Source organism: Drosophila novamexicana, unplaced genomic scaffold (assembly GCF_003285875.2).
Source record: "Drosophila novamexicana strain 15010-1031.04,08,12 unplaced genomic scaffold, DnovRS2.1 tig00000121-arrow-pilon, whole genome shotgun sequence".
In the NCBI taxonomy this organism is placed as follows: Eukaryota; Metazoa; Arthropoda; class Insecta; order Diptera; family Drosophilidae; genus Drosophila; species Drosophila novamexicana.
The window spans coordinates 783,524-798,242 of NW_020824773.1; the positions used below are offsets into that span (position 1 = coordinate 783,524).

Consider the following 14,719-nt stretch of genomic DNA (forward strand, 5'->3'; position numbering starts at 1 on the left):
TGCTTCTTTAAATACAGCACGCACAGATGTCTGGCAATTTATTCCAAGTTCGGCCGGCTTTTGTTGCGATTGGTGGGTGCGGCTGCCACGGCAACTGCGGCAACAAAGAAACGCGTAAATAATAAGATAACAAAATTGATCAATAAGTGAATAGGATTTCAAATAAATACAAATAAATTTTTAAATAAATTTTGAAACGTGCAGAAAACAATAAAAACATTTAATTTTTAATTATTCTACACAACATTTTGTTCAACAAAATTTCAAATGTGTGCGAGCAACATTTTCTAATAAAACAAAAAGTTTGTTTATCATTTTTGAACACGTAAATAGAAAACAATCAAATTAACTAAGCGAAATTATTGTAAATTTGTGGCACACGTTTAATTACAAAATTTAAGACTTTTGGTATTTTCCTAATAAAAACAACACAGACAGCCGATCGGAGGCACAACTAAAAGTAGGCGACAACTTTCCACAACTACTAAACATCTAAATTAACTTTTTAATTCGTTTTGTTTTTCATAAATCTTACGGACTGGCTAGCAGGCAAATAACGAGACACAGGAAGACATCGAGTTAAGTAAAAAAATGACAGAAATTAACGCTGCAATACAGGCAATTACTACAGTAAAAACAACAGTTGAAATAACTGATACGATGGCAGCCTCGACGGCTCCGTCTCTGGTGCAGACCACATCAAAAACGACAACAACAACAGGAACTCCACGACAAAGAACTTTGATGCGTGCTGCGGAAATGGACGCAGATACCGATGAGGCTGATGCGGATGATGTAGATGATGGTAAAGCTGCTGCTGATTCTGCTGCTGCTGCTGTCGCTGCTGCTGCTACTGATGATGATGATGATGCGGCGGACAGCATCACTTTGGAGCTGGCATTGTCACCCAACACGCCCACACCACCACCCACCACTGCCGACGAGGATCTGGCTGAGCTGGACAACAGCAAGCCTTTCAAGGTGGGTGCTCGTTACCGTTGCCAGAGGACAATCACACAGTATTGCCTATTCATAAGTCAGATTCAATTGTTAACCGGCTAGCAATTGGTTAAGTAATTACGGGCTCCATTGTTGTTGGCCTCAGTTTGTTAGCGCCAGCTCGTGCTGCACAAAGGAAAGTGGTCAGTCAGCGTGGCGTAAGGAGCCAGGACCAAGGTGCAAGGAGCAAGCGGCTGGCCACTCAAAAGTCTTTGGCTTCGAGGGCTGCCGCTTGTTTTAGTTCTGGTGCCGGGTCTGAGTTTTATGCGCCCTTAAGGCATCTTTCACTTTCAAGAGCGGCAGCAGCTCGAACGTACCATGACCAAATTCTATTGCCTCGAGCTGCTCGCGTTTTGATGCCGCGAACTCTTCTGGTGGGTAAAATAAAGGTCGAAATAAAATATTCAAAATGTTTTAAATCTTAGACGCGTTCAAATATTCTTGCTCGGCCATGTTGCTTATTTTATACATATAATTATTTTACAAATTTGTTTCTTTTTATACCGTGAACCCATTAAAAATGGGTATAAGGGTATATTGTATTTGTGGAAAATGTAAATGTATGTAACAGGCAGAAGGAAGCATCTCCGGCCGCATAAAGTGTATATATTCTTGATCAGCATCAACAGCCGAGTCGATCTAGCTATGATCGGCTGTCTGCCCATCCGTCCGTCCGTCCGTCTATCCGTCTGTCCGTATATATGAATGCAAGGATATTAGAACCTATAAGAGCTAGAGACTTAAAATTTTATTCCTTCCTAGTGCCTGTGCAGATCGAGTTTGTTTCCGATAATCGATAACTTGCCCCAATTCCAAGTAGAACCTCTTACTTGTTCTTCTTAGTATATAAGTACTTGTATGGTGTTGGCTTTCAAACTCAATTCGTTGAAAACAAAATGTTGCCAATTTTCAACTTATCTACTTAATTTTTGTTGTCATTAAATAATCAAAGTTGTAAGTTTTTAATCAGTGGTCGATATGGCAAATGCGAAAATGCAAAATTTTAAATGTTTTATTTAAAAAAAGACAGTTTTTGATAGCGCATCAAGGCACTATAGATTTATTTAAAAGTGGAAAGAGAATTTGCCACCAAAATGAATATTATTAAATTCAAATAAGTCAAAATTTTAATTTTGATTTAATCGGTTTATACCATTTCATCACAGTTTGAAAGCTAATTTGCTTACAGAACATGTATCGGAGTCGGCTTGAATTGTTCTATTTAGGGCCAGCTGAGCTGAGTAAAAACCAATAGATTTAGTTGTACCTCAAAGTACACTGATATCTGAGATCGTCTAAATTTAGTTACTCCACTTATTGTTTAACATAGTAGCTCTTTATTCTAAAAATTGTCCAACAACCATAGTAAAAGACGATTTCCAATTAAAATCAACTGCTAACAATGCCAGCAAATTGCAATCTGGCAGCCCTAGAAAATTCCACATGATAGTTCATATGTGCTTCAGATTAGGTTCTATTTCGTCTAGCTTCTCATCATCTGCGCAATTCAGACTTGTTTTTACACGGGCTGAGCTCAAGTCGCACGAAAACGCAGCTCATATCTCATGAAAAATTACTTCACATAAATCAAAACTACATAATATTTAAAGACCCGTTGACTTTATAAAACTTTATAAAACTGCATCGCAAACCTAAAAAAACGTTAGATTTATGTAGCCCGTTGGCTCGATTTTGAACACACTCGAATCAAATTATGATACACCAGAGACTTTATAAACTGGTTGCAAGTTTTTCATTTTCATGTTTAACAAAAATTTAAATAATTGAATGAGCATCCACAAAAAGGCCATCTAGCCACAGTTACCATTAAAACATGCAACAAATTGCTCTTCAATAGACTTTTAACATGTAAATGAATGTACATTATGAGTTTATATCATCTTTGATCTATATTAATACTGTACCCATTATAGAAGGCAGCAGCAGACAACATTTTGGTTGCATTAAATATGCTAGAAATTAAATTAGCACAAACATCTTAAACTTGGCCAGCGACTTCGTTTTGGACAACTTGAAGTAGAGGTTTTTCGTGAAATTTGTAAATTGTGTTTTAATAACAAGGCAGCAGAAGCCAATATTGCGGCTAGCTTACAATTGAAATTAATTAAAACTGTTCCGAGGGATAAAATGGACTAACCGTGCTGCGAAGGCGAGCAGCATCCCGAGAAGCCATAGCAGCCATAGCGTTGCCAGAAAGCGCAACGCGCGGCCATCCCATGCTCGGTCCGGATAGCTCGTATATCATTAGTGGCGGCCACTGCCGTTGAGGCGCAACTAAGCTGCCGTAGTGTCTGCTGCGCGTTAGTGCCGATAACGATGCTGCTGCCACTTGGCCATGCGTCACCAGACACGGCAAGGAGCCACTCGTTGAGCGATTGTGTGTGCGTCGTCTGCCTGGCTGTCTGCCCCTAATCGATTTATGGTATGCTGAGAACGTTAAAAAGCTCCATAACAAAATCAACTAGGTTGAAGGATCAGAGACATGCAAAACTTTATAACTGGCTACGCGCAAGTGCCTGTAAATTTAGCAGGACGCGATTATTAACTGAAAGCTTGTAACTCTCAGATGTCAAATTTGTCATTCGCAAAAATCAAGGAAAAGTTTTCCCTTCTTTTCCCGTTTCCCTACTCGAATTAACTGCGGCTGCGAATGGGCTGGCAGGGCCACGTGTCGTATGCGCAATTTGTGTGGCATTTATTTAATTAATAAACGTGCACGGCATGTGACATGATTTTGACAAGCATTCATTGTCATGCCTATCTGACAGGTTGACTATCCTTACGGCTGACGCTCACCACTTTTTCAACAATTGTAGTTAATTAAATGAAATGTGTAGGTGTGTGTGGGTTGGCTTAGCATAAGTTTTTACTTTGGGGATGTTAAATACAATAGGACTAGAATATGTTCTGCCCCATTGCCATCAAGCGTTATGATAATGTGCCATGAACCTCCTTCTACAAACACCAAATGCAGCTCGTGCAAGGGAGCCTTCCATTCATAGGCCGTCAGTGTCTCGCAAAAGTATTCTTGAGTATCTTTTGTGCTATTCGACCGTGTAATATATTTAAATATTTACACTAGAGCTTACCTCTAACTGTTTTTTTATAGACCTATATAATTTTAGATTGTTAACATAAATTGTACAACTAAAATTGCACTTATTGCATACTTCCCTAATATTTTATGTTTAGCTCTTAAAATCGACGAGGTTCACGAAGTATCCGAAAAGTTGCATTTTACTTGATTTGCGCTTTGCTTTACAATAAGCTATCGTATTAAAAGTAATCAAATTATTTTTTTTCAAATATTTATTGTTTGCAAGTCCTAAACCCATTGAAAATCAGAAAGAAGAGTGTAAAAGGACCCCATAAAGTATACACATATATATACTATATATACTATACTTCTAAGATTACTCAAACAAAAAAAAGTTAAAAAATAAAAAGTTTCGTATAATTTCGTTACGCACCTTATTTAGTCAGCATCAATAGATGAGTCTGACCGACTGTATGTGTGTAAGAATGTGTTGACCTCAGAGACGATAAAAGCTAGGGACTTACCCGCGCAGATGTAATTTATTTTAAATGATTATATCTCACCATGAAAGTACTCCATGCTTTTTTGCTTTTGACAATAAAAGTAAACATACATACAAACATACATACATACATATTTTATTAAAAACTCGTTTAACCTACATAAAGTATTATTTTATTTTGTTTTTAAATATCTTTTTTACATCTTCAACTCTTCTCCAGACAAATCCTAAGCCTGTACGCAAGTGTCCAATCAGTTTTGCTGCATTTTGAAGAGCATATTTCTATTTTCATTGAAAAGCTATTACCCCCAATTTGAGCCTAATTACTACGCTTATAGATATCTTCTATGCATGAGTACATTTTGAAGTAAGCCAATTTCAACTTACTTTTGTGCCGGCACAATCACACTCTCTTAATAGCTCGTTATGCGGTCATAAAAATGAGAACGGAGCGCACCGAGGTCCCTATGTGGTGAACAGGACTCCCCGCCGGCATGCTGTTGTCTGTGGGACTAATACGAATGCGACATGGAAAACGCATTTGGTTTTTTCTTTTAATGTCGTCTGAGAACTGTTCGGTTCTACCTACTATGCAAAAGCCATGTTTCAAAAACGAAGAACCAAAACCAAAATCCTTATACAAATGCCATGCAAAATGAATGGGCAGGCGGGTAAAGTGGGAGGGCGGGCTGGAATGAATTAAGTTAGAAAATACACATGCTACAAACATGACAAGAACAACAGCAATAGCAACAGCAACAGCTACAACAACAACAAGCAATTACAACAAGTAAAAGCCTGGTAAGGTAAAAGCAGGCGCACACATTGCGTATACGCAACGTAGCGCATTAAAGTAAATAAGCGAGCATTATTCATGTCCAAGCAAGCGTGCAACTTAACTATACCACTCCATGGGGCAATACCAAGTAGCAATAAGCTGCAGCACTTGCCTGGGGGAGGGGGGCTGTCTGTTGCCCGTCTGTTGACTATCTGCTAATAATATGCGTGTCAATGCGGTGACAAGCTTGTAAATTGCGATGCTTTCCGATGTCTTCCCTTCGCCCTTCCTTGTTTGTTATTGCTGTAAAATACTTAATGGACTCGCAATTGCAGAGAGTAAACTATTTCAATAATGTAATGGGACAACAACGGCTACAGGCAGGCCCCGGTTACTATGGCATTTTGATGGCAATCGTGGGAAATTAGTGCCGGCAAATAGCATCGGCGAGGAGCCTGACTCCGTACAATGGAAGCACAAAGCAAAGCTGTGCAGAGTGCTGAAATGTAATACAAACAATTCATACTTCAATAGAACCACGTATAAATGGGTCAATTTTCACAAAGGTCTAGCTGAATGGAGTGAAAGCTCAGGGGGCACGTTGGCAAAACAGCTGCTAGTACGAGATCCGCCTTGCCTATTATATTTCTGTGAATTGAATTGAGCAAATCGAATATTTCAGAACTAGCAGTTACAAATAGACAACAAATAAATATCAATAGAACTAAGGTTAATAATAAACAAAAGACCAGTCCCGCTGTGCCGACGAGATGTGGCAGTTGAGCATACTAATTGAAGTTGAGCTTGTGTAGCCTCTCGACTTACAATAATTTAAATCAAATGGAGAATGGCAGATCACAATTAATTCGATTTAATATGGCATGCTGCTATTTTCATGATAAGCTTTAGATCCTCAGGTCTTTAAGATAATTCCATTCATTCTGTGTGCTAATATATAAAATTGAGTTAGATCAAATCCTTTGGCTAGAGAGTTTAGCCTGCAGTTAATAGTTTTGCTGGGCTCACTGTCCGTTGTAGCCGATTGTTGCGAATGCATTTGCATGCCCGGTAGTTGTGTTAATTTTGGCTTAACAGCAGCTCAGTTGCAGATGCACATACCCATTCCTGATGAAGTTTCACAATTGCTGGCATGACCCGCACTCGTACCTTTACCAAGCGAGCCAGATAGAGCGCACGCGTGTCATTATAAATGCATGAGTACATTGGAATCCGTCCATTGTCCTTGTCGGACTCTGCAGTGTTTGCTTTTTCAGGTCCTGGTACTTGCCTGGTGCCCTTCGTAAATTTACCGAACCAATATTTATACGGGATCAGGTGAAATACACAGACAATGTACCCTTGATTTAGGCAATTTTGTTCAGTTTAGTTACTTGGCTTAAATATTTGTCGATACAGCTTACAAGCCAATTAATATAATAACCTTATCAACGCGAACAGTAATGACTGTGCTAACAGACTTCTGTTAAGAAGCACGTTAGTTAACAGAAAGATAAATATCCTAATGCAACTGAGACATGAATAAGATGGCAACTCCATAATGTTTATATACTAGATACTTATGTTCATAAATAAATTATATGTAAATGAGCAATCATTATGTCAGACAGACCAGGAATAAAATGCATTTTGAATGGAAATGGTTTGAATAGATGGTAAAATAATGATGATTTCTTGTTGTCATGTATCACGTATTTAGCTGATAGCTTTGGATAGGCGTCTGATTAACTCAATCCAAAAGTTCTTACAGCAATAACACTTGATTAAATTTATGACAAACATTTAAAATGATTAAAAGCACTTGACACAACGAATATGGTTTGCTGAGCCAAGCAAAATGAAAAAGTTTTCTAAATAACTGATTGAAATTGAGCAGCTTTGTATAGTGAGTAGCGGATACTAAAGTTCAACAAAAGGTTAAAGTCAAGGCCATGGTCAATGGAAAATCTAAATCTGAAAACATGGCTTAGTTCGAATAAAACAACTGCAAATATTGCGGTGTATTTCTGTTTGTTGGGTGGGGGCCATGTAGACTTGCGAATACGCTGAAAACAAAGTCAAGGAACGCATTTGGCGCAAACAAAGCCACAGGCCATTGGCATATGGAAACCAGTCAGCCAGCCAGTCTTCCTTTCAGTTCGCCAGCCAGTCAGCCAGACAGCCAGTTTCCCAGCCAGTAAAGTGGCAATCAGCAAGTCAGCGTGTTGCTCAGCCGAAGTTTGCTTTAAGAGTTTGTCGATTTGTATTGAATAAAGAAACGGAAAAGTTTTATTTAGTCTAGCTTATCGCTAAAAATATTTTTGATATGAATTTCAAGCTGAATGTCATTGGCCATGATGTAGGCCAATTTAAAGCATATATATTTAATTTTATATATTTTAAAGTGAATTTACATTATATAAGTTACAATTAAGAAATTACGAATCAGTTAATTAGTCAGTCAGTTAATCAGCGAATGAGACAGTCAATCAAGCAGGACAAACAGGTTATATTAATTAATAGTGAGCTACTTATTAGTTCTATCAACACTATAACCTATGACCGAAAGGTTAGCCAAGCCGATAATTATCGATCATAGACCTCAGTTATTAGTCTGGCAAATAACTTGTTGATTGAACCTCGTGCGCCAACATGTTGAGCAACACAATAAAAGTCAGTTCAGTGCTGTTCAGCTTGGTTTAGTTCAGTTCGGGCTATGCCAAATGTAAACATAAGTTTAATGGTCAATACGCCAAGCCAAGCCAAGTGCCAAGTGGCCCGACAAAAAGGAAGGCGGTCAGTTTGCTCCTGTCGGGCTTCTTTTATGGAAATTCGCATAAAATGCGTGATAAATTTTCATTGTTGTTGGCAGACGCAACATTGTCGGCCAGTTGATGGATTTGCCAAGCATCATAATTGGTTTAGCAGACGTGGCGATCAATGATTGATATGATAAGCAGCTGGCGTAGGGGCAATTGCTTGGCTTTATGGAATGACAGCTCCATTGTCACGCCCAGACAGTGTCGCTCTCACATGTCATTGACTTTAAGGCCATGCAGATAATATTGATGATGATGATGATGTTAATGATGCTCATGATGATGTGGGCTCAAACCTAGATCGATCAAATGCCGTGTGTTGGCTCATTTATCAGATGTTCCATCCACAATTGTGTACAGCATGACGTATACTTAATATTAATAAAAGGGCGTTCCATACAATACGCCTGCTTCATTCGGGTAGCTTACCTTTTGCTGAGTGGTCCTTTGTCCTTTTTTTTTGTTTATCCTACCCAACCACTTCACTTCAAAACTCACGCATTTTGGCATTTTACATAGACAGCGTTGCGCTTTAAATATTAAGCAGGCCATCTTTAAGCAGGCCAGTATCTTTTTGAGCCCGAAACTTAATATCCTACCTGAACGCATGACATGCTAGGGTTGCTGTTGTTATTGTTGTGGCTTTATTGCCATTGGCAAATTATAAATTGATTAGTTGCTTGCTTCTGTTTCTTGCCCTTGTATAATATAGTACTACCTCCGTATCGCAGTCGTGCGCTTCGCTGGCTTTTTATTGTTTTTATTGGGAGCTTAACAGAAGGCGGTCGTAATAGAATGCTTCTGGCACATTTGAAATTAAGGCAAACATCGATTCTGATTTTTCCTTTTTCTGTTTTTTCTTCGCCTTCTGCTTTGTTGTTTCACGCCAGCGTCCAATCAAAAGAAGTGACATTTTCATAATAATTAAATGGGTGCGAGAATTTTGAACGAAAGTCGTTAACTTTTTGTATGCTGTCGAGTATATACAATCAAGTGTCCCAGCGTGAGTTCTATTCATGTTAAAGCATTTAATAATAACAAGAATGAACCTTTGCTAGCCAAAGATTAAATACTCTTGCAATATTTTTTCAAATAGTTGCTTAAGAGATATTTTAAACTAAATTAGAATATATTTTTTTAATCGGTTTATAAAGTTAAGCCATACAATCATTAAAATCGATTTATCAACTAGTTCAGTTCAAGATTTTATTTATTCTTTTTATCATCGAAGACATTTAAATTAGTGTTTGAGAGATAATTTAAGGCACAAGTTCTTAAGAATAAACAATTAGGTGTCACAGCTGGAAATCTGTTCAATATTGAGAATGTTACAGCTCACGGACAGTGTAGGAAAGCGCACATTGAGGGAGCATAAAAAAAGCTAAGATACGTTGAATCTATAATAAATAAATAAATAGTTTGTTTAGTAAACAGGAACCAAGAATGTTATACAAGGTATTTGCTTTTGAAAATGGAAAAGAAAAATTTGTAATGGCAGGCATGACATTGACGAAGAATTAAAGCGACAGTTAGAAAGCATTTATTATTTGAATGTATTGATAATGTTGGGCTTGTAACTGCGCACTCTTTGGGCAATGAAAACTAATTAATATCCCACACAGGTCAAGGATATTACACGTAACATACGCAAGGCCGTTGTAGCCACAACATTGGCAGAGCTGCGCCTCAAGGTGGCCGCAAAGTTTCAGCGAGCTCAACCGGCAATTCATTTGGACTGCGACGGCACAGAAATTGATGATGAGGAGTATTTTTCCACACTGGAGGCGAATGCAGAGTTAATTGCCGTTTTCCCCGGCGAACAGTGGAGGGATGTAAGTTTGTTTTACCTTTTAACCACGCTTCACTGTGCAAATTCTGCCTGCCTTTACAGCCCAGCGATTACAATGCAAATATGCGTCGTACCTCCCTGGACGCTCAGCGCCTACGCAAGCTAGTGGGTAAACTGCAGCAGAATCTGCTCAACGATGCCGATTTGGATAAGCTATCGAATATGGATCCCAATTCACTGGCAGACATCACCGGACGAGAGCTGAAGGACAGCGATTATTGTGTTCAGAGCGAGGCAGCACTACGATCTACGGAGTTGTCCTGTTAAATTGATTGCAACACTTGTTGCTATTAGTCATGATTTCTTAGAATATTTGTGTCTATTCAATTTAAAACACCTAGAAACCTACCCAATATTCCTGCACATATGGGCAATAGCAAAGTGAACCGTCGCTTATGATAGATTTGTAAGGAATTTGTAAGAGTTTTGTATGTCAAGCTGGAGCTGATCAGAGAATGCAGTTTCGGGTATTTTTGGAGCATGTTTTGATAGCACATATTGAGAGCGACGATTTAGATATATATATATGTATACCGTATATTTATGTAGTCTAGTTGTAGAGCACTTCCGGACACAATAATCTAGAGGCCACAGTATCTTCAGGATAATCATATTTTTTTAAACCTACATTGTGAATATGAAATGAAAATATGTGAAGTTAAAATACACTTCGAAATGAAAACTAGTCTGTTCCTAGACCAATATGCAACATATATAGACCAAAGTTCAATAAAGCCCTTTGTCTATCTTATCCACTTAAGATTTTTAGCTGCTTAAAGCAATCGCATGTGTTTACAATCCAAACCACAAACATGGTTGCCAGATCTAATTAATTGATTATAGTAAGGTAAGGTAAGGTTTGTAAATTTATCACACATAGTTTTGGTTAATAGGGAGCAATTCGTCTTTTAAACAATGCATGTAATGTAAATTAATTTGAATTAAGCAAAAATCAATATAAACTACCCAAATACAAAATATTTTTTTCTTAAAATTGAACACAAATGCAAATATATGTTTTATAAATGTGCTACATCTTTGTGTATGTATGTATGTGTGTGTATCTGTGCACTTTGTTTAGCAATTAACCATGAAAAGAATACAAAATAGAAAGTCATTCAAAGACAAATTGAAATGCAATTTACGATTACAATGCGAACTCTTTCTCCACATTTTACAACACGAAATTACCGCAAAAATCGATCGATTCGAAATTGGTAAAACTGGCAAATAAGATAAATGTACGAAAACTTTTTGCATTGTCAGTGAGTTTACGAATAAATTGAGATTAAATGTGTTAGTCGCTTTGTGTTTTATTTGCTCGTCGACTGGGTTTCTATGGGTAAATAATGAGCACCTATTACTTAGAATGGGGTGAGCTATGCTTTTTAAATGATATTAAATTAATTTCTGAAAGCATTTTGGGAATTTCTTTAATATTAGATCAAAAAAGTTTAGTCAATCTAGACATATCCTCCTGTCTGTCCAAACAACTTGTTATTGAATTAAGATATTGCACATAATTTTCCTTAATAGTTTTTTTCTTAATTAAATATATATATATATTCCAAATTGTTATTCAAACTCTTATTTTGCGTGTGATTTTCAACGTGAACTGTTTTAATTATTATTTTATATTTTAAATAAGTATTGCAAAAACAATTTCAGGAATTTTTTATGCATATTCTCTTTGCTTGAAACTTTTAACTTGCAAGGATTTACCAACTTCTTTTAGCCAGCTGCTAGTTGTTTGCATATTTCCCTGTTAAACTTTTGCAGAAATCCTAGGTGCGCATTATAATGATATGAGTATTTGCATTTTGCACAGTTGCCATTGGCAATGGGAAAAACGTTTATGAGGCAAGCCGCAGGTCAAGTTAATTGCATTTGTGGGTCAAAAGTCAACTGCTGAAATTTGGCTGGTTCATGGATGACAATACGTTTACCAAATGCCAAAAGTCAACGGGTCAACGTTGACAGGCAGCCCGTGGTCATCTACTATATAATGATAATTACTTGGTCTATTGTCTAAAATATTTGCTGACCAATAGCCAAAGGCCACAAATCGAGTTCCTGCTGTCCAGTTGTCCAGCTGTCAAGCTTTAGGTGCAATTTTAATTATGCAAAGTGCCTGATGTGGCATGAATGAGCTTCTTGCAACACGCTTTGGCTGCTGGGAGCAACTTAGAGCAAATTGAATGCTTTTCGGAGCTAAGCCAGTTTGCATGGGGCTTAAAATCTATTAGCCAAACAGGTGCACTGCCATTTGATGGCTGCTTGGGCAATGCAAAAACACTCGTAATATCCTTTTGCTGCAATAAAAACAGAAAACAGAAAAAAACAAACAAACATGAAAACTCTATTTATTTTTGTTGCTTGCGCTTGTGCTGAAAGGTAAACGTTTCAAACCCTGCCAAAGTCACTAAAATATTCTTCAAAGTGGCCTCAGGCTGATGCAGTGTGTGTGTGTGTGTACAGCATTAAACCAGAAACGAAAAAACACGAATAAAATTAAAAAAAAAAAGCAAGAACCTAAAATGTTATGTTGAAAACTGTGCAGGGAATGCCCTGGGCGGACGCGGAGTTTGATATATGGGCAACAATTGAAAAACGCGCAGACAAGTCGGCGATAGTGGATGCAATAAAATGTTGTTTGTATGAATACTCCTGCTAAGTTACGTAGTTGATTTAAGTTAAAAATCTGCACAGGTTTTTAAAATTTCATTGAATTTAAACAAAATTTGACGGTTTCAGATGGCTTACGCATTGAAGCCAGCAAATATAAATATTGAATCATTGAAATAAAAATTATTCGAGCATCAAGAAGATTATATATTTAAAAAAATTAAGGTACACATGATCTGAATGTAACTTCGAATTTTAAAATAAAACCCATATATATTTACATTGCTAAATTTGATGATAAGATTTTGCATATATATGAGGAGCATAGCGATACTTATACATCCAGAGTTTGGTTTATGGCTTTTCCAACTCGGCTGTTGATGCTGATTTAAAATATATGTATATACTTTATGGGGTCGGAGTTGACTTCTTCTGTGAGTAACACATTTTATGACAAAATTATAATACCCTCAACAATTTTTAAAAAGGACATTAGTCTAATTTATTATTAATTTAAGTAAATTATTTAATTTTATTGTTTTGTGAAACAAGCTATATGTAAAATCTTGAAAACTTGACCTCAATTGCGATCAGCCATTCGCGATATGCAACTTGTATATATTAAAAGCTATTAAACAAATTTTTAAAACTAAATATAAATAGTAAATAAATAAAACTAAGACTGCAATATAATAAAGTTAATTTTGATTGCTTAACTAATTAATTGTGAGCAAATTAAATGGTTTGAATATATTATTGCGAGAACTATTCTATTAGTTTTTAAATTTTAATGCAGTTGTCATGCAGAACCTATCAAGCTGTCGCATAAGCTTATCTTAACGCATGACTCGAGCCCCTATTGGTATGCTACACAGAATGTGACAAATTATCAGCCCACACACACGACTCACACACAGAAATATGGTTTGGCGGCCAAAGGGACAATAGATTTGGATTCATATACATACACACACACACACACACATAAATTCGATAGATAGCAATATGTGTGGGACAGCAAAAGGTAAAATCTGAAGGCGTGAGTGATATACGTTGGCGTATGTATGTCTGGGATTAGTCGGACATACATATGCAAGCCAGCGGTCAGTGTTCAATCTTGCCAGGGTCGCGCTGGTGTTTGCGTTCAGTTTTTGTGCTCTTTTTTGTTTCTTTTGTATATATATTTTTAGCTAACCAGCTCATTTCCCATGCAGCCTTTTTTCTGTTTGCATTTTCTTTTTTGTTTGTCGAAAAGTTCGAACGTGCGACGGCTGCCAACTGCCAACTGCCAGCTGGAAGCTGGCAACTAGGGACTGGGAACTGGGAACTCGGGGCTGCCAGGCGCGGTTTGCATTAACAACTATGAGAGATTTATGCAAAAGTTATGCGCTTCTTAGTATCTGTTACCGTTAGTTTTATACGCCCTATACCAGCCTCCGCGTCCCGGCACACGGCACAGCTCATTGAGCTGTCAGGAGAGTTTGTTTTTTCACCTGAGCTCCGGCCTTGGCGGTGGAAAGTGCTGCTAAAATGCGATTCTGCTGTCATTGTTGCTGAATCAAACATATTAAATATTTATTGAATTTATTTTTATATGCTGCTTCCCGTCCACGGACCACTTGTTTGAGCTGGCGTGCGAAATGCGCATTCGAGTTGCACTTAAGCTTACCCATCCGACCGAAAGTAGCCGCGGCAGCTGTGTGTGGGCGTGGCTAATGCACTTGAGTGCTGATTTCCAGCTGTAACTGAACAGACGTCACGTCAACAGCAACAGCAGCGGGCGATACAGATATACGCCAGACAATGCACTCACAGCTCTGACCAGACAATTAAGGAAGAGTCAATCAATGTATTCAATTAGAAAACATGATCATCTAGTTGCTTTTCATTTTGACTGACTGAATAACCGGTTTTTGATGTAGGCCTATGCGAAGACAGGGTTGATACATATTTATGATCAGTAAAATGAACTTAGTCGACCTAGCCGTGTCCCGTCGATCACAGCAATTACAAATAAGAAAGACTCAAAGTCTTAACTATATGGTATATTATCGAACTTCAGACACAGCTGGAGGTTATCATCTCTTTTTAA

The 14,719-nt window shown here is 37.6% G+C and overlaps 1 protein-coding gene across 3 annotated transcripts; it reads left to right on the top strand.

The window, feature by feature from the left end:
• Positions 1-457: 457 nt before the first annotated feature.
• Positions 458-10,955, top strand: LOC115758053. Of its 3 annotated transcripts, XR_004017390.1 has the most exons (4): positions 460-981; positions 4,780-4,926; positions 4,980-5,843; positions 5,904-6,120. XR_004017390.1 is itself a non-coding variant. In XM_030698566.1 (3 exons), exons 1-3 carry the CDS (start codon positions 592-594, stop codon positions 10,267-10,269), a joined length of 825 nt encoding a protein of 274 aa, XP_030554426.1. In that variant the 5' UTR covers positions 458-591; the 3' UTR covers positions 10,270-10,955. The 3 variants fall into 3 exon arrangements, 1 of the variants encoding a protein (XP_030554426.1); XM_030698566.1 differs by lacking the exons at positions 4,780-4,926; positions 4,980-5,843; positions 5,904-6,120 and adding exons at positions 9,776-9,985; positions 10,045-10,955 and having other exon boundaries at positions 458-981; XR_004017389.1 differs by having other exon boundaries at positions 4,980-6,120.
• The last annotated feature ends 3,764 nt before the right edge of the window (positions 10,956-14,719 follow it).